This window comes from Phaethon lepturus, unplaced genomic scaffold (assembly GCF_000687285.1).
Source record: "Phaethon lepturus isolate BGI_N335 unplaced genomic scaffold, ASM68728v1 Scaffold21493, whole genome shotgun sequence".
Classification (NCBI taxonomy): domain Eukaryota; kingdom Metazoa; phylum Chordata; class Aves; order Phaethontiformes; family Phaethontidae; genus Phaethon; species Phaethon lepturus.
The window spans coordinates 113-21,313 of NW_010531446.1; the positions used below are offsets into that span (position 1 = coordinate 113).

The 21,201-nt window shown below is 38.8% G+C and overlaps 1 protein-coding gene across 8 annotated transcripts; it reads right to left on the bottom strand.

Moving 5' to 3' along the window:
* Nucleotides 1-247: 247 nt before the first annotated feature.
* Nucleotides 248-19,552, bottom strand: MFF (mitochondrial fission factor). Of its 8 annotated transcripts, XM_010284573.1 has the most exons (8): nt 19,336-19,552; nt 18,246-18,418; nt 17,272-17,360; nt 13,455-13,529; nt 9,715-9,873; nt 4,016-4,078; nt 1,278-1,362; nt 248-921 (listed from the first exon to the last, which is right to left on the bottom strand). In XM_010284573.1, the coding sequence occupies exons 1-8, from the start codon at nt 19,550-19,552 to the stop codon at nt 790-792; spliced, it is 993 nt and encodes a 330-aa protein (XP_010282875.1). In that variant the 3' UTR covers nt 248-789. The 8 variants fall into 8 exon arrangements, with proteins under 8 accessions (XP_010282875.1, XP_010282876.1, XP_010282880.1 ...); XM_010284574.1 differs by lacking the exon at nt 13,455-13,529; XM_010284578.1 differs by lacking the exon at nt 13,455-13,529 and having other exon boundaries at nt 9,715-9,756; nt 19,336-19,548.
* Nucleotides 19,553-21,201: the final 1,649 nt, after the last annotated feature.

Here is a 21,201-nt window from a genome sequence, read left to right on the forward strand (position 1 = left end):
ACTACTTACTGCTGGGACAGAGTTTAGATGAGCCCTCAAATAGATTTTCTTCAAATAATATTAAACAATGGTTTGGGTGGGGTTTTTTTTTGAGAGAGTTTTATTAAATATATCCGTGTCTTGTACTCCATAGTCTTTTGATCACTCACACACTGACTTGCTTAAAAATGTACTTCATAGAAAAACATCTGCAAAATTAAAGCTAAAAAAACCCCGAACATACTGCACAGCTCTGGACAATCTGCATGTTAGCAAAGAATTCCTTTTATTATTTGACCTGGACATGTGCTTAAACAAAGAACACTCCCATGAGACAGGACACACTCCTTGCATATGGCACACCTCAAACGACTCAGACTGAAGGAAAACTGGTGCAATCGTGTTTAATTGCATCTAACAACAGAACAATAAAAACTGCTTTTTATTCCTTTGTTTTTGTATTTTCTCCAAACCCATTCCATTTGTTCCCTTCCCACCACAACAAAACAGCCGGTGGTTACTGCTGTAGATCACTGTCCTTACAGTGCATGAAGCAAACGTCGTATCGGCTGATCCATATTTACATTGAAGCATGCAAGGGAAGATACTGCAAGTATTTGCAATGAAAATCTATTAAATATATCATAACTGAACAACAAGGTGTCCCTTTAACACTGCAATTCTATAGCCTTTATCTGTGGTGGAAGGTTCCAGTGTATGATTACAAAACAGCATACAATTCAGAAACAGAAACAAAGAATTTTGCAAATTGTTTGTATTTCAACTATTAAATCTTTCCGAGAGCTGTGTCTAGCGCCGAAACCAAAGCCAGCTATTGAGTAGCCAGAAAGCTACAGTAATTGAATACATGATCATTTCCCTTTTAGCACGCTCTTTGTTTTCTTCTTCCAGAAGTTGTAGACGGCGATTAAGTTTGATTATCTAAAAATAAATAAAGGCTTTTACTACTTCATTAAAAGTTGCCAGACTTTCTAGAAGCTTCTGAGTAGCCATGTAAAATTACTATGGATTTTAAACACTTGGTAATTTGACTTTCTCTCTTCAATCACTAGGGATCAGATTTTGTTGTCCGTAATAAGGAGGAGGAACAGAAATGGAGTCGGATGCTCCAGATTCCCAGAACAACACAGGATACGCGAGGGCAGTCCAGCAGGGGAACAGGGAGGATCCATAACCATACCTGTTACAGATACCTTTGCAGCCACACAGAGAACCTGTTCCCCCATTCCACCGCTACAGCTTTTTCTTAATATTATCAACTGCTATGCTTTACATACCTGTCTCCTTAAGGAAGCAGCATCTACAACTGTCATGTCGTCCGGTGTTCCTTCAAGCGTAGTATCCAAGTTGGACAGACCGTATCTATCAAATAAGGGAGATAGCTTAGCTGTCTCATGCATGCAAAGATTAGCAAGTACCGTATTTTATCAACATTCTAGATGGTTTTAGTAGTGATGGAGAGATGAATTCTAAAACTTCTTCCCCCAGCTTTTACAGAATTGTCTCTTTCAATAGGATCTTAACTGAATAAAGCACCAGCACATATGAAGTGGGCAAGTGCTGGACAGAATATGGGTTTATTGCTCTCCACATTTAAATCTTTTTGAAGATTCTCCATGCAGACAGACTTCTTGCTGTCACTTGGTCTCCCAAAAGACCATTTCCAGCCATTTAACTGTTTAGTGAAACCTGAAAATTGCCTGAGCCAAAATGCCAAAGTTGCAAGAGACCTGGCAACAGATTGGAAATACCACGTGAAGACTTGGAAAGAATTGTGTGTCTTATGCTTGGTGCCTACTTAAGTATTAATCTCAGTAGGTGTCCACTTAGGATGATCTCAGTCACATTAATCTCAGTATTTCAGGCAGAGAACCTTGCAAATAAAGAGGCTAGTGCAGAGTCACTGCTTGCTGAACTGTGCATGCATTAGGAAGTTTGTTCCCAGAGTGCCTCTCAGTTTTCTTAATGTAGCGATTCAGAGAAGGCATTATTCTAACTCCAGGGCAAGTTAATTAAATATGGCAAATTTATTATCAGTTGGGAAGTGGCAGAAAGTCTACATAGCGTATGTGTTTTGATCATCCAAGTGATCCTCTTAACCAGATTCTTTTCCAACAACTTACAGGTAAAAGCAGTGTCTGATGCTGCACCTACCACTGAGTTTCTCACTTCCCATCTTAAAACCTCAGTTCCCCTTGGCTTGCTTTCTCATTAGGACGTATGGGCAACTGCTGCAAGCAGCTTCAGAAATTGAACAAAATAATGTCAAGGCTACCAAATTCACAACAAAATACACCTAAAAGGATGTTGAGCATTTAATGACAGTTAACGGTCAACTTTGACTCATGTGAATAAAAGTAGAATTCCTAGAGCTTGCAGAATGCACTGAAGTGCAGATACTACTTCAGCACTGCATGTTCTGTCACCGCTCTCAGCAGACTTCTAGAGAATGCCCTCAGCTCAGGCAAGATTCCCACCCCAACGGACAACTTATCAAACGTTTCCCTGTATCATTGTTTGTTAATGTATCGCTTCTAAATGAGAATTGCTGTGGACGTAGGTAACAATGAGATCCTTGAGCAACACTGTATAAAAGACAGGAAGTTAATTATGTTTTGATCTATGTTTTTTGGGGTTGAATGGTATACAGGGAGAGGGAAATCTTCTCCAGGTGAGATCAGGATAAAAATAGCTTTTAGTAAGGGAACAGTCAAATAAGCAACTGTCTGTCAACAGAGTCATAGCTGTTTTAAAAACACAGTATAAGACAAAAAAAAAGTTTTGGCAACTCCTTTTGTTAGAAAAATAACTTCTCATGAAGGCCTTTTTTTTTTATTCTAAGCAGAAATCACACAGTCACTTAACTATAATTTATGCTATTTACTACTTGTAGTTCTTTCAGTTTGGGCAATATTAAAAACCCTGAAACTGTTGGGGTTTTTTTTAATTACCTCAGTGCTGTGAAGCTCCCATTGCTAACTCAGCAAAATTATTTTAAAATAAACCTAAGTTAATTATGAAACAATTTGAACATTTCTACTGGTAAAAAAAAGTGCACAACAAATCAAGTTTTCTTTACTACTACAGGTCCTCTGAAGGCCAAAGAGATTTCTGAGGAGGGTCTTCTTGTAGCCTTTTTTTTTTTATTTGTAGTAGATAGTAAAAAAAATCAGAAATCCCACCAGATCCACAGCATAGTTGTCCCTCACCATCTCTTGGGAAAAGCAGAGAGGCTCATAATTTCAGTGAGATGGGCACACCTCCCTCCCAGATCACATAAATTTCGTATGTCACAATATATACCTGCTGCTCTACCAACTTCCAAACCATTCCAGGTATAACATCAAGAGGGTTGGCAGCAAGAAATTCCTTGAGATAATCTCTTGGACCATTACAAACACCGAATTCCTGAGTTAGGTAAGAATCACTTGCATCAATCCAGTGTCTACTTAAGCACAAACGTGATTTCCACTTCGATGAAAACACAGAAGTGTAGTGGCAAATGGGAACAACAGTTGTGGAAAGGACTATTTTTTTCCTTCATCCTGACTATGAGATTACGTGTCAATCTTATATCCAGTTCCACTGAAATGATGTCAATCTGCCAAGATAATGGCAGTGAAAAGGCATCCAGCTACAACTAACAATCACAGGCATGTTGTTGACAACACCTGGAGAAAAATAAGGTGATGCAAGGCCAAGTTTTCTAGCAATAAAAATATGAAACTCACTACTAAATAGAACATACTTGAAGTGTACTGCTAATGTAATTTAAAAGCCTCCCCTCACACATTGCTTTGAGTCAGAATTCTGCAGCACCTCGTATCTATTAGACAAGTGAGGTCTTTGCAGGAGACCTGGATGCGTAAGGAACAAAAGAAATATCTCAAGAGCTGAGAGGGAGAATAGAAGTGAGCATTGCTTTTTAAAATAAGGAGAGTGGAAACAGGGAAACAGAAGTCTGAATTTTAGAATATAAATTAGTGGATCATGACTAACAAAAAAATACCTTTACCTGGTGTTGTCATGATGAGGGTTAGAGGAAGTGGTAGCAGCTGACCCACCACGTAACACTGGCCTACGGCAGGTTTTTGTAGATAGAAAGCACAAGACACAAACAGGAAATGACAAACAGAGATAAGAAGTAAAACACACAGAACAAAGGAACATCAAAATACTTTCACTTATATTGTATAATGCTTCAATACGATATCTATTTATTTTGTTGTAAATTGCACTTATTTCTCTTACTCAAATTTAATCAGCACCGAATGTTTATGCAGCTGACACATATAGGCAAATTTTTGATGATACAGCTTCCTTTATGGTAGACAAATAAACTCTGTCCATATCTCTATGTCTATCAGCCTTATAAAACAACCGTGGGAAACTTCAGGTTTAAAAAAACAAATCTGCCCCCCCCAACAAAACACCACCTAACAACAACAGGGGGAAAAAAAAGGATCTACACATACTTATAAAAGCTTTTTAAACCATCCTCTCCTCCCTCTAGGGAAAGGGAAGGCTTGTCTTGTCTGTATTCATCTACACTAGAGGTAATTCAGAAAACCTGGGCTAGTAGCCTAAGGACCATATATAGCCCAAAGAGAGGTAGATCCCCCCAGGAAGAGGTGACTAAAAGCTTCGAGTCAATGGTATGAAGAGCCTTGTAAGTGTTGCTCTTCCAGTTTCTTTTCCTTTCCTTTCTAGGCAGACAGGAAGAAAAGGTAGAGGTTTTTAAGTTGCTGCAACTACGTAATAAACATTAACTTTGCAATAAGAAGTTACTGTGTCCCAATTTACAGAAGACACAAATACCAGCAGCACCTTCTGACAAAGCTGGTACCATGTGTTTTCAGTACTCTGGTAATGAGGCATTAGTGTCCCCCATCTATGATGTGTAAAAAACTGTTCAAAAGCCTGAAATCTTTTTTCAACTTACTCCATTTTCACAATGCCAAGAGCAGATACTTGTACCGTGCATTGACCCTACGTATACTCCAGGCTATAAAATTAAAGACAGAGAGAATCTAGGTATGAAGGTCTTTGCAGCAGGTGCACGTAGGAGGCAGAGGCTTGATGCTGAGGTGCCTGGGAGAAGACTCTGGCCTGGCCTGAGAACGGGCAAGAACCCCGCAAAAACATCACAACCTCTAGCTCCGTTTAAAAGAATCAGGATCTAGGAGACTTAGCAAACTCTGCTACCCAGCACAGTACTTACTGGGACTAGATTCTACCCTAATCATCACTGTAAGTGCATACCACCATGTTTCTCCATGTAGCATGCGAGATAAGCCAGCGTGATGTGTTTTGTAAAACAGAAACCCCCGTTCCCAATACAGATAATAAAAGAATACTCTTACCTAAATGCATGAGGTCTTGCAGAAAGTTATAAAAAAAATTATTCTGATTTTTTAATCTGAGAAATAATTCAGCTAGTCTAAAGTCTCGTCTGACAGATGCTAGAACTAAACAGTTTGAGAAAGCATAAGAAATTCAGCAAACAGCAGCTATGCAACAGGTAGCAGAATTTCTCTGCAGCATAAGACACCTGTAATTAATTGGCAGATTTGTGAATGCCAGCTTGCCAGTATCCAGCAGGCATTTCCCACGCCATCCGACACACGATAACAACATCTGGATTTTGTGTAATGAGCATGATAGGGTCTCAAATGCAAGTTAAACTCTTGGCACCTGTGGCATTTTGTGGAAAACTTAAGTTTTACACATGTTGTAGAACTAACTAATCCACACTACCCTTCCCAAGGAAAGCCATAGGCTTGGAGGTTGCTGAGGGCTACAGCAAGGAACAGAACTAGAGCACTCTGGGATCTGTCCAAATCAGGAGCTTAATCTAAACTAAAAGCAAGTCTTTAATCCCACTTCCCAACACAGCTGAGCTGTTAAGAAGCTGCACATGATTTCTTCCTTTTCTTTGCAGTTCACGTTTTATTTCTTTACAGGTAGACCCCAAAGGATCACCAGAATATTTCCCTGCCTCTCCCCCACTTTTTAATTTTTTTGATATATAAAACCAAGCAAGTAAATTATTATGTAGATCACAATGGCCTCGTAACTGGGATCACCTACCCCAAAATTAGCAGCAAGTTTTTTAGTAAATACAGAATGTGCAAGTATAGTATAGCCAAGCTACTAAATACATGGCCGCCTTTAAAAAAATCCCACAGGAGTACGTTAAAACTTTGAATTTTCTGGCTACTTCTGTCAATTCCATCCTAAATATTAACACGTGATCAGAAGCAGCCGTAACTCCGAGGCTATGTATTTCACCATAAGTACAGCGGCTGCCTGAAACATGAAGGGAATGCACAGTAATTCAATTTAATAACGGGGGGAGAACAGGCAATAAGGCAATGACCAGAAGGATCTGGTCCGTCTTCCGCTGCTTAGAAATGGAAATACCGCAGTGATGACACAATCATAAACACATGGTGCGGGAGGAAAACAACCAGGTGTGGACAATCTAGGTACCTGGGTCCAACTTCCACCTCTCTGTTCAGGAGAGGGAGGAGCTATGTTCACCTCTCACTGCACTTTAAACACCTCTGGAAATCTCAGAAAGGCCGTGAGAATGGGCACTAGGACTTTACGGACATGTTCGGGACGTGAACTGGGTAAGAAGCTCAGCTTCTAAAGTACAGGAAGGATCGGTGCATTGAAGAATCAGTGACCGGCTGAAACTGCTCTCCTGGCTCGTCTCGGTGCTGTAAGCGGTTACTTCAAAGCAACAGGCTACTGTTTTTCCCAGGCTCCTTCACATTTGCAGACCCATTTCATTTTCTTCTGAACTATATTACACCAATCCGAAGTCATGCATAGCCCTCTCTGAGGGTCTTAACTCATACCCCATTTTATTTCTACCATGAGAAGTATCATTAGCTTGCTCAATATAAAAAGTGATCTCATAACACCTTAGGATATGATTATGTGGGTGAAGTTTGGCATTTAAGAAAGATAGTGGCTTTTTAGAAAGGGCTACCCTGAAAAAAGAGAAGTACTAATACATTTCTACACTTGTTTCTCCTAAATAAAAAGGTACTGACCCAAGAGATGAAGAATAGTTCAGCTGAAGTACAGATTTCAACGCAGCTCGATTCAGATATAAAACTGCCTTTTTTCCTGCATTTAAGACATCACTAAAATCTCCTTAAGTCCAGGGGGGCATTTTTTTCATTTGGTTGGTTTTTTTGTTGCTGTTGCTGTCTACAGCATAAAAGATCAGTCTTTAAAAGACACTAGGTATAGGCGCTACAGTCATTTGGCAGAAACTGAAACAACAAAATGGTTAGAACTGGAAAACAAAACTGACCTATTGTCCTTGTCCAAACTGAAGGAAATGCAAGAGTAAACAGACAGTGTAAACAGTAATCATTAAATTGTTGTCCATTTAAAGAACCTATTATGCGAGCAGTGCCGGCTAAACTAGGCATAATTCATTATCTGCAGCAGTACAATCAGCACCTACCGTTAAGCAGTTTTAGTAGTTTGGAAAATACTTTCAAAACAAAAAAAAGCAAGCCATGAAACAAGTTTAAAATATTTCCAGCCAGTAACACATAGTCAGATCTTTTTCATTTTAAAAGATCTCTAGTATTAAGCATAAAATGTTAAAATAGGTAAGGTTTTGAGATAGAAAGCACGTTACACAGAGCAAAAGAACAGAGTGCAGGTTTGGAGCAATTTAAAATGAACAATATTTTGCAACCATGCAAGTGGATCATCCAAATTTCACATTCCTACGCCAGCTGTAGAGTAATGGTGGGTACCTAAACACCCAACCACAAAAAATACACTTTCACCCTATTGGAAAGTTCACTATTTCGGTACCTATTTGTTCGTAGGCGACTAGAAACAGGTTTCCTGTTTCTTCTAGGAAGGTTAGTAAGAACACCTCAAAAATTACCCAAACCAAATGCAGCTTTTGAAGTACTGAGAACCCTAACACTGTCTGATAATTGAAGTAAGCTGAAAGTGTATGTATGCATGTATGTATGTTTTCCAGAATCCAAGAAAATATGGGCAAGAACATGCCTAATGGAAGCCAAGAATAAGATCTGCTAGCCTCACTGCAGACTGGGGAAAGGGCTAGAATTTCAGTCTGTATTTTAACAAGAACTCTTGGCACAGTATCCGTAAGCGTTATTATTCAGACATTAGAATTCCTCCTTATCTGGGAGCTTTAATTTTGTAAAACAAAACAAACTTGTAATTCCAGATAATTTTTAATATTGACAAGGCAAAAAAAAGGTATTGCTGTCCAACTGTTGTCAGGCATCAAAATTTTAACAGCTGCAGCCTGAAATTTCACAGACTTAAGTCAGGGTTAAGCACCCAACTTGCTGAATTTCATGGCGAACTACGCCGCTAATTTATTTTTGGGTTTTTTTGTTTCTTTTTTAAAATCCCAGGTTAAGAACATAGAAGCCAGCAAGACTGGAGTTCTATATGAATCAGGAACATGAATATCGCCTTTATATACTGCCAGGTCCGCAAAGGTGGTGAGCTACAGGAGGTGCCAGTTTGGAAAGCGACTGCTAACATACGGACATTCACAATAAGATTGGCTTGATAGTCACATTTTATTACCAAAACAACTAGAAAGCAAATCATTTAACTTCACCCTACAAAATACTGAGTGCTGCTGGGATGAATGCAACCAGAGGCAGATGACAGATTTCAAAAGACCTCCTCGCACGGGCCACACTGAAGGGCTGCAGGAGGAACGAGCAGTTCCTCCCAACGTTCTTGCCAGTTATCTCCTGTATTTTGACCTCTTGGCAAGCCCTAGAGGTCTTGGCTAGCCCTACATTAGAGACTGACTGTGTGCAGTTTTTACCTGAACCTCTGTGCTAGCATACTACTGGAATGAGTATTGCTTTGGGGAAATTAACCTCGCCGTTATTAGCCTTTTATAAATGTTTCTGTAGCGTTGAACATTTCTTGTAATGCTTCGAAGTGCCAAATCAAAACAGTCCAAGGATACATCAAGTGAGCAAAACTCTACTGAAGAGAATGGAAATACTATACAATGATTGCCACGAGGCTTGTTTTGGCTCATTACCTCTCAAATTATCAGCTTATCCATAAAACCAGAGACTGCTTCAACCAGAGGAGCAACCAGCTTCTCAGTATACGTTTCCTTTCTTGCTCTCAGCATCCAGCAAAGTGGTCATCACCAGTCATGTATCAACCAGACATAGCTACTCCCAACGTAAACTGAAACCATCCTGACACATTATCAAAACCAGCATCTACAATGCCTGGCGTAATAGTCTACCCTGTTTCTGCACATTTGCTTTAATGCTTTATAACATCAACCCAATCTTATTGATTTGCACCAGTGCTCACCAACAGAATAGCAGAAGACAAGGGTAATAAATTTGCAGGCTCAGGGTCAAGTATTAATTGCAGAAAACACTGACAATCTGGGAACAGCAAAAATCCCTTGCAGTCACAGACTAACACTTCCTATTTTATTTGGAAGGAAACCAAAACAATGCTATATTTGACTGAAACAGAAGCATTTTGAAATGTGAATTTTGGACAATTAAATTGCTTATGAATAGTGAAAGCAAAGGAAAGCAAAAGCAAATAATTTCATCTCATCATTTTGTAAACAGAAACCAAACTCCACCAAAAAGGAGAAAAAAAAAAAAGCAGCAAAAGCTGGCAGAATCAGTGACAACCAATCACCTGCGGTTTTCATCCAGCACATCCAAGACCTGCTGGTAAGCCCTACGAGTGGAAGACTGGATAAACGACAAAATGCCACGAGCAGAGTAAAGATTAGTTCCATCTTCAGGTAACATATTGGGAGGACAGACACGAGCCTGCTGCAGTGATGGTGTCACACTGTTCGTACAAGCATAGTAAACGAAGAGAGAAATACTACAGTCAGATTTTAAATGAAAAAAAAACAAAAAAAACCTTTTTCAGACAGACCCCATTCCAGAATGCTTATTGCTTCCTTTTGATTTACCCTTCTCCCACCACTATAAGGTAACATTCCCAAATTCCAGCAGTGTCGGGATCATGAGCTACATTTATATATGTTCTTCAGAAACAAACACAAGCAATAATACAAGGACACAGTTTTGATCTGTTATACAAGTTAGTTTTAGAAAGTCCTTGTCCAGCTAAATCTGTACCTGTTGAAGTCAGTATTCTAGTCCTCACTGACATCAACGAGAAAAGTGTTTTTACAAGCATTGCATTTTAAAAAAATCCGACCCATAATCTCTTTTCAAAATACAAGCTTTTTTCAATAAGGAGAATCTCACACAGAGCTTCTTCAACAAAATTTTTTCTTCAAGCTGTGACTAAAGATCAAGATAGTATTTTGATTTGCACGTGAAAAACGTTTAAAGGCTACTGCAAGAAATGGCAAAAAAAGCACAGAATTCATATCCTAGTGACAACAGATTACATGATCTAAGTTTTCTACTGTGATGCAAAAATAATAATTAAAATACATGATTGAAATTCAGACATGACTGTTTGGATCATACAAACCTCATCTCTATCAGGCAGAAATAAGTTTTGATAAACTGCCTTTGATTTGCTTGTTTCTTTACATGCAACCTGACTTTATCAACATTATCCTTCACGCATCAAGATTTATTTATTTTTTTAAAATCAGGAAACTTTAATTAAAGTTAAGTTGAGATGCTTTTTGAATAGGAAGTAATTCGTGTTAACTTAGTTGTAAATATTAACACAAATGCAAAACAAAGTGCGAGTCACTGTACCCTTTAAATCTTGGGATAGTTTTAATTCCAAGATTAGAATCGATAATTCAACACATTTCCTTTGATCTTGCCACTTATGCCTTGCTCCAACAGTTTTTGGAGTTAGAATGCCAACATTCCCGCTTTTGGTATTTTTAAGAAATTAAGCACAGTGTAGGTGGCTGAGTGCTTGGAACCTGGTTTGCTATTTGGATAATCTCTAGAGGGGTCATAGTTCCATGGATACTCTTTATTTTGAATAGAGTTGCTCTGCAACTGGCTGGCACCAAGATCGCAAAACTGAGTAAGAAAGAAAATGCAATCGAAAAGCTTGATGCAAAGCAAGTTACACAGATGTCACTTCACCCACAGAAGAGTTCACCCACCCTGTGCTTCAAGAGGCGTGCAAAGACAGCAGTGGCTCGTGTTTGACTGACACTGCTCAATATTTATTACCTAAACTTCATATACCTTTCCATGCTGCTGCAGAGTACATTTGGACAAGAGAAAGTAAAAAGGAGGAGACAAATAAATACCTACTTTGCTTCTTTACAGCTTTTATCACTCTCCAAGACTTGCAGAATCCATCCTTCTTTTACATTTATGATGACTTCTACTTTGCAATCAATGATAGTGGTCACACCCACACATTTTACTCTTTAATTGCATCGGAAATGCCAATATTCACTAGAAAAATGTCAAGAAGCAGGGGCAAGTATGGAAATACGGCTGCTAAAGTGAATTTATGAGAATTTCTACTCATTTGTGGATTTGCTGGCTTGAGGGAAACAACGGAAGAGCTGAAGGCTTGAACTCATAGTATGTTTTATATTAAAAGTAATTTTTCTGGTTCATCACTTCAGAAGTTTACAGAAGCTGATGAATGACAGCTTAAAAAAGGTAATAAACAGTATTTAGACATATTGCAAACAAGAAGATATTGTGGAATTCCTGTTGTCCAGAATGGTATTACTGTAAATACCACAGTGACGTTATTTACATACAAAGTATTCTGTAGATACTGAAAAAAATCCCCAAAAACTATTTAACTAAAATTGCACGAAATTCTCTAGAAGAAAGTTACATGTGCTGATTAAACGGAAAGTGTATATAATAAGGAAAAAACAAGGCAGACTTCTGAACTGGGTAATTCTTAACCCCATGGTCTAGTCCCTGGACTACTTTATGCTTGTTGTTTTATAGGTGGCTTTTAAGAAAAGGCAGTTTCAAGAGATTACTTAATTCATTTTGAGATATTATTTAATTCTTACTTAAGAGAATATTTAGTTTAAGTGACTTCAATATTTAAGAGATTATTTAAACCTATTTGTTCCTGGATATGAGCTAAACTGTACAGCTACATGAAGTTACTCAAATTTTCTCCATAAAGGCTATTGCTAATTTTAATAACCTCTTAAAGTGTATAGTTTCAGAGAGACCTCTCTCCCTTTCTGTCTGAAAGTGAGAATGATGGGCTCAAATATCACGATTAAGGAATTGGGAGGGGGAACACAAATAAAAAGACAAATTTTTCTTCTATCTTCCTTTTCAGGATTCAAAATTATTGTCCTATAAACATGCGGTAGTCCTTTGGACTATGTCTGAGACCATGGAGAAGTAGTATTATGAAGCAAATATGTGATACACAAATTAGCCAAGATGACTCAGGAAAAAAAAAATCTCTTCAACGTAAGGAAAATTCTCTGACATTTGGTATGACTACTTATGATTAGACATTGTGGTTATCTCCCTTCTCTCCTCCATTTGTAGTTGAATGGTCTTAGTCCTAGGTATGATTTTGATTCAAATTTCTGAAAAGACTTCTTATACACAGCTCCAGCCACCCCTTTTAGCACTCCCTGGTTACAAACACCAGTCAGTTCCAGAGATTGGAACTGAACCAAGCAACATGGAATTACAGAAATTACTATGGAAGAGCACAGTAACACTACTATATACAGAGATTTAGCTTAGCAGTAATCTCCTCTAAACCTTCTCAAAACAGTTGTGATGTACGCAGGGTGTATTTCAGCGATTTCTCTGACTTACAGTTCTGGAAATATCAAATGAGAGGTAAACAGATTTAACGTATCAAGGTTACTTTAAATTCAACCACATAGACAGACTGTATTCTCGTTAAAGTTCTGCACACCATCACCTTTTTCCCCCCATGACATGCATGAAGAACAGAATTTCTCAAACTGTGAAATTGAACTCTCTAGAGAGATGTGTTTTTCTAAGGGAAGGGCTGCAGCAGAAATAAAATTTAAATGCTGTTTATGTTGGTGGTTTGTGGACTTCCAATGCAGAAGTGAAATCCTTGCATTAAACGTTGGCTGGCAATGGCCAACAGAAAGCTTTGTTTCTCCAGCTATTCAAAAACAGCCAAAACCCAAAGAATTAAACAGACTAAAGCTATTTTGAAATTTAATTTTTCTATACAAATTGGTTCTTAGTTGAAGCTGTCCCTTTCCTTTTGCTGCCAGGTATTTTTCCCTATGTTCTTTACACAGCAAAATGATGTGGCAAAGTTTGAGAAACCCTGAAGCAAAATTAGAAACCACACATTCAGTGTAGCAAATTTTATTTCTGTTTCCAATTTTGTATTCTAAACTGCAGACACTTAGTCAGAAAATTAGTATTGCAGAGAGCTACATAATTAGACACACTCTTGATTTTCATATACCAGGTAACATTTAGGCTTACGTGCAATCCTTAGTTGAAACAGGTGACTGGAACCGTGGCATTTTATTTCTTGGGACAGTATCTGATCTGTGCCACCTTGAATAATAATTGTAATCTCTTAAGTAAGCATCCTTATAAATAGAGGGATTGTAATTTAGAGAGCTGTCATTATTGCTAAGCAGACAGATAGTTATTGTACAAGCAGGCGCCTACTTGTTAGTCTCAGTTTTTCTAAAAGCATTTGAGAGTTCTGTCTTTAGTGAAGGCCAACTCCCGAAAAATTCTTGGAACTGTCTCTGCATGCAGAGAAAAACAACAGAAAGGAAACAACTATTTGTGCCAATTAGAGAACACTGTGATAGGGAGCCCAGCCAACTCTTTCACTTCAATCTGACAATCTATTCCAGAATGTTTAATTTTGTCACTTTGTAGGTCAAGCACTAGAATTTTGTGCAGTACATCTGAACGTTGTGTTCAAGGAGGACAATAGCATCCCAGATTAAAACTTGGGTATCGTAGTCCTATTTAGAAAACAAAGATTTAAAAGGCAGTGCTCCATGTGCCTTTTCAATGGGCTCTGAGGCATGATATGAACTTAAAAGTCAAGGCGGTTTTGATGAAGCAGCAATTTATCATTACAGTAATTAGAACAAAAATATTTTTTTTCCTGCCAAGAGCACTGGAAAAAGGAACTTTAATAGCAGGGGGTTTCTTGTGGTTTTCTACCACTGGAAAAACTAGCATTTCTAGATGGTAAAGAAATTTCAGTGTGATATAAATGAGGTAACAGGTGTACAACTACATTTTCTGTAGTGCAAAGAATACATTTTTTTTTAGAATTTATCTACTTAAATGGTCTAATTTGCCAGCAAGGAAGCTAAACTTAGAAGACATGCATCATATTTACAATGAACCTCTAACAGAAATAGTAGTCCATGAGCTAGGTGATACCCAGTACCACCTAAGGTAGTATGATTTACATCAAGTGGGTTGGTTTGCTTGTATTGCCTATTTTGAGCCATAAAATAACATTTCACTGTGGTAGCTACTTAGAGAGGCTACCCATGTGGAAAACAGAACACAGAGTTATCAATTTTGTTTGTAGAATCGCTACTTCTGGTTTTATTTACATGAAACTTGCAATTTTTTTTTGCAGTTTACAGTGTATGTCCTGTGGGCCTAAACCGTGAGGAAACAGGAGCCGAGAGAGACCTTTTTCACCAAGAACAAAAGGCTTGGCTTTCCTGCGTTTGTGTGAACCACACAAGTTCCACCATGAACATGGCGTTTTCATAATCTAAATTCACAGAACGCTCTCCTGAGCGTTAGCCAGGTAGAGAGTCACATTCTCCACCTGGAGATTGACAAAACCTGGATGAGGGAGAAATGCCAGACTCGGCGTCACTGGGAGTGCCAGAGGGTGTTCAAAGTGATCTGTTTGTTTGGATCACACCGAGTCAGAAGAAGCAATGATGACAGAAAAGAACCTCAATGATTTCAAAGCAGATGATCTACACATTAGGCACAGCGTAACTTCTGTCATAAGAAAACAAGTACTTGGGAGGGCAAGAGACAAACGAAGTTCTACTAAAATACGTTATCTGCAGACCAGCAAGTGTGGAATGCTGCAGTGAAGATAGCTAGCTCCTTCCAGATGAGCGGCGCAGAGCGCAGATACAGCTTAATATTAGCTAGCTGTTATTTTTCATTCAAACAAAAGAGAAGAGATTCTGGATCAATCTAGTTTATATCATTTTCCCCAAAAGACACTCACAATGGAACTGCTTGGCATCAGAAGTCTGATTTATTTGACAGACATTATGCAGGCACTAGCAAGGGCATCAAGAGAGGAAAACTGATCTCCAGATGAGTCCTAATTTCCTGGCTTTTGTAAACGATGAACTGAGTCATGCAAGCTACCAGTTATATGTTCACTGATCACGTAGTTTTTAAATTGACAGGATTCCAGGTGCATGTTGTATTGCTAAGCCTCTGAAGGACTGCTAGTAGATTAATAAACTGTGACAGCAAATAATATGCAGACCATTTTATACCAGTAATTCTATGTATAGCTACTGAGCGACAGCAAAGCACACAGGAGAGTTTTACAGATTTCAGATTTTCAGATTCAAGAAGTCCCAACATCTGTGAGAAATCTGACAGGAACTGGACACAGCCAGTCAAAGCCATCTTCTCAGATGGCTGGCTGGGCTGACAGCCCATGATTTTTGGGAGACTAAACTAACCTGGGGAGCAAGGATAAAGTGAGTTCAAGAAATCGCAAGAATTCATACAGCGTCTGTTTTTCCTTTAAGTGCAATACGTCAGGCTGGGAAAGCAGAGCTGGTAACATCGAAGGGGTAAACTTTTTCACAAGGAGCTTCCATCACACGAAGACTATTCCAGCACGCATCATGTGCGGACTATCCCATAGGCACGTGAAGGCCATTCCTGCAGTGAAGTTCTCGTATGTCCAGTCCAACAGGGCGTAACTGGATGACTGATACCACAGGGAACTTAGGCACTTAGTAGGCTGCTAGAACATTTGGAGACCGAGCTGATCAGGACCTTAAGGACGTGAATCTGATTTTGCCAGCTCAGTGAATATATATGACTCAGCAGACTTGAGTACCTAGACATGTGCAACCTATAAGCTTGTATGAACCAAAAGTCTGATTAAGTAAGAAGAGGAAGATTTGCAACAATATTTCCATGAAGATCTGGAGGAAGAAAAGGAGAATTACAACATGTCTGGAATATGCATCAGAGTGCATAGCACCAGTTTTAGACTCCTAACAGGTAGACAGACGTGTAGTACACATAGTACCTTCTTTTGCCCCTGCTGTAAATAGAAGAAAACAGACATTTCTAGGACATAATTCACTTGATCTATTTTAGACTAAAAATAGGTAGACCCCAAGTAGGTCATGCACTTATTTTCCTCTAGTTAGTGAAAATTGAGTTTATGGTGATTTAGCAATAGTGTTATACATTCTGCATTGGGACAAGATGAATCCCAACTTTTAGGTCTTAAATCTAAGATCCTTCCAATAAGGGAAAGTATTCTTTATGGTAGGTGTATTAGGAATCTTATATATATATATCAGTTTTAAGTGTTACACTGCAAAATCAGTTACTGCCAGGTAGAAAGATGCTGTCACTCAGAATAAACTGGGATTACTCAAAGACTATCATATCTAATAAAAATATCCAGACCTGCAGGTCTTCAGAAAGCACCATAAGAACTGCTACCTCAGATGGTATCAACAGATGAAGTTTCCAATTCTAAATGCTACTTGACATTTTGGTCTCAAAAGGTTAAGTTATATACTCCCAGATTCCAATATATTAAGTACATTAACATCAGAGAAAAATGACTTATTCAAATATTTGTGAGAAATACACATATTCCTTTTTCTATGGATGAAAATCATTACATAATATCAACAGTGATAGAACCGGGAACATTTTGATGCACAAAGAACCCAATTTCCTGAAAGCTCGGGGTGGGGGAAGGAGGGGAGAAGAGGCATATTTTACCAACTCAGAAACTGAAAAATCTCCTGCAGTAACAATTCACGATAACTGGTGAAACCAACCGTGAGCCCACAAACACTCCCACCCATCCACTGCAAGAAAATACTTCACAAATGACTCGCTTCACTAAACAAAAAGCAAAGAAATTAAGAAAAATGCTGGCCTTCTAATATTTAAAATTATGTACTTGCCACAACATAAAAAATACTAGTTGGATAAAACAAGTAACAAGGAGATACAGAACAAAGGAAATACGTAACAAAGCTGTACTTGTGTCCCTGCACCCCGCTGCTCTACTCACATGGAATCATTTCGGGCCAGCTGGCCATTCTGTCGAGTGGCGTTTTCGCTCATGGAACGTTCTCTCTTCAGTCTTCCCACTGAACGGACCTGTGGAAAGGGGAGGAGGAGGGACATAAAAGGCAGGGAATTCCAGGAGGTACTTAATTACTTGCACTGGAGATTTGTAAGTTAGGTCTGCCCTCATATACAAAGGCACATTTTCATAGGTTTCACAGTGATTAGGAAGAAAACGACTGATGACAGGATCTGATGCTGGTACATGTGAAAATCAAGGTCCACAGTTATTGCAATCCTTTTGGTATCTATCCATATGATCTGATGCCAAAAGTACGAACAAACAGAATTTTGAGTATGTAAGGAAGCAATATTACGTTTAATATTGCTTCCTATCACTAGAGATAAATATATTTCTGCTATAGTTTATGAGTCTATAGAATATGCAGCTTCATAAACATTTTTCCGTTTTTAAGATGTCAGTTACACATCATCCACCTGGATGCCAATGCGATACCATTCTTTGAAGTTGGTTTTCAGAGTTCTGTTAAAGCTCACTAATTCTATGTGCCATCATATCGTCTGGTCATGAATTCCAAAGTTTAACTATACACGTTAAAAGAATCTTAGTTTGTTTTCTGATAACCTGCAAATTAAAAAAAAAAACAAACCCCACCTTTCAGCTTTCTCTCCAATCAAAAGGGTTTTTTTGTTAAAAGTATTTTAAGTAGTTCTAATTATGGCTTTATCTCTGTAGTAAGCTTACTAATCATGGCAATGCCTAGCCACCTGCCACTTAAAGATGGAACTTCAAAGTCATAATTAGAACTACACAGTGCTATTAAAAATATTTTTGCATTTTCCCAACTTACGTTAGCACCAAGTAGATCTGCACCACAGTAGAGAAATCATTGGTCATTTCACATTCTTTACCAGAATGCTTTTCAACTAAGCAAAAAGCAAATTAAAAGTACTAGCCTCTTCATTTTGAGGTGTCTGCTGTGGAGGTTTTTCTAGGTCCAAAAAATCTAGCGGTCGATCACTAAGAGAAATAACACGGGGAGGAGTTTTCAATGCCAGTGGTTTGAATGGAGTAGATTGAAGAAGGTCAAGGTCTGGTGGTCTGGAAAGTGGAATGTCTTCACTATTACCTGCAAGAACATCGGTTGTCAGTAGAAAGCAAACTGTTCTGAGGCCTGAGGGCTAAAGTTCAAAAAGACTTAAGTTACTTCCCCTGACTATGCCAAATAATTAAGTATACCTTTCTTTAACAGGGCTTGTATGTGGAAAACGATGGTTAAAGCTCTCATGAAGACCACACTGACACTTATTTGAGCAGTTTCTCTGAGAAAACGATCCTGAGTAATCCTGAGCAACATCAACTGTTATTGCACGTGAGGGCACTTTTAATCTCAAGACATAGTCCTATTAAAGGTGTATGTATTTAGAAATACAGTGACTGGGGATGTGAAGATGTCACTCTTTCAAAGCATAAAATATATGCATGTCACACGTTTTGAAATTTGTAAGGCCTTCAGCAGTTCCAGGGCTGCACTGTAAAGCCCATGACCATAAATACTAAAGAAGCATTGATAGAGTCCACCAAATAATAGACAGATCCTTAACATAATTAGCATTCTGATTATAATCAAACACATTTTGCATGGCTAATATATCATCCCCAATACAATATAACACCCCCAAAACTTGTTATAGTTACTTTAGCTTACAGTTAATTAAGAAAAATCAGGTGTAAATCTATAAACATTTTTTTTTTCTCCAGAAATGGTTTAGTAAGATGAAAAGTCAGCAATCAAACTTTCTGTTCATAATTCATTCATTAACTATCTCCACTACAAGCTATACCAAAACTTTTCATGAAATATTTTCAGAGTTTAAGAAAATTCCTAAGTCAAAGTTGACGAGCAATAACTGTTTGAAAACTAGATAGCATTTTACAGGTTTACTTTTAAAAATATATCTATATTGATATATTTTTGTCTATCCAGAAATTTGGGGAACTAACTTGAATTTTGCCAATTTTTCTTCTATTGAGATGCAGACATACCTGCCACTACAATCCGCTCTGGAACCTGCATAGTTACGCTGGCATTTGGAAATCCTTCTTGGACGCCCTTCTCAAGGTCAGCATTCTGAGGAGCTACTTTGAGTTTTTCTGGGACCCTCATGCGCTGACTGATTCCTTCGGTGTATTCCATTTCGTACTGAAGGCGATTAATTTCTGCCATCTCGGCAGCTGGAGATGGGAATGCAGCCCCACTCATTCTGGCAAAAGAAAACCAAAAGCTGTAATAGCAATACAGGAAACCAGCAGAAAGCGTGCAAGGGAAGCTCTTTGTACTAGGCAAGTGTTAGATGATCCTAACTGAACAGACTTACTTAGAGAAACAAATCAGACAGTGAAACTCACAGGAAGTGTAGTCACAAGGGGCTGAGAGTTGAGGGCAATGACAGAACAGCAATGCTGTAGGCAACGCTCAAAGCTGCACTGAGGGTCCTCAAACTGAACGCTGACAAAGAACCCTAGAAATTCTGCGTATTCCCTGCACTGGCTGGCAGAAAAAGAAAAACAAACCAACCAACAAACAAAAAAACACATTGGCAGGACTGGTAAAAAATCTGAAATATCGACCTGTATTTACACAGATCCAGTGCACCTCTACTTGAGAAAATGGATGAAGTCTTACAAAACTGCATGTTGAAGTATGGGAACAAAAGAAAGAGCTGGTCTTGGGCAGCAGCCTTCTGCTCACTGTCAGTCGCCCAGCTCTCACTCCATCTTACAAGGACAAACTTCCTTATCAACAGCCTGGCAAATCAGCTTGAAAACCTAGCATATTCATAACCCACTCCCACTCACAAGCAGTTCTGTAAACTTCTTGCTTCTGAAGGTTTCTGTAAATGAAAATCTTACTTTTGCAGAAGAGACACAAGATGGGCAGAGAGAGAACAAGACTTTTTTTACACTTTTACACTTAAAAGGCTTTGCCAATACTTTATATATACATTTTCCTAGAAAAGGATGGGAATGTTCCTATGAAGCAGCGGGGGAATTTCCTAGAAACTGGGCTGTGAGAACTTTACTAATATGGCAGTTGCTGGGAGTCGTATCGAAGACAAAGACCAAGATAACTGTTTTTTTTTGAGGTTAGGTTGACAGAAAAAGAAATCCTAGAGCCGCATTTGGAGGTGGGCTGGAAAGGGGCTGCTGGTGGAAACTGTGGGCTGGAAAGGGAGCTCGGACAGCTGAGAGAAATTGTTCACCTGGGCAGTGGCTAGCGGACCTTGTTGGTAGCTCAGGCTGGGATTATAGTTAGGGGCTCAGTTAAGAGAGAGACATCCTGGAGCTGCAGATGGAGCAGGGCTGGAAACAGGCTCCCAGAGGAAACCAAGAGCTGCAAGGAACACTCGGCTGTGAGAAATTTTTCATGCAGGCAATGAAAGGGCTGGGGGCCTTGTCAACTGCTCAGACTGAGATGACTGTTATTTTTAGGGTTAGGACTGAGAGAGGTATTTATTTCTATACATATATGTACACATACAATATGTAAATGTAGCAAATTCGCCTATGGGAAGCATAGCTTACTCTAGCAAGAAATCTTTTAGTGGTATTGCTTGAAGTAGTTCCCTAAATGAAGTCCTCTATCCTGGCAAAAAGGCAGGTTTTGCCACTATAACTGCAACTACATTCTTTTACTATTTTTGGCAGCAAAAATAGTTTGCTACATCTGTTGCTGCGTGTGTGCTTTCATAAGCTGAACATGCAGAACTTTGCAAACAAAATGCCTCAGCGCAGACCATCTACATGGCAAGTAAGATGGACCACAAGCCATTCTTTCCACCATCACACAGAAGCAATACTTTCCATATTTATCAGTAAAACCTCAAACTAATAGTAACCTTCAGACAACAG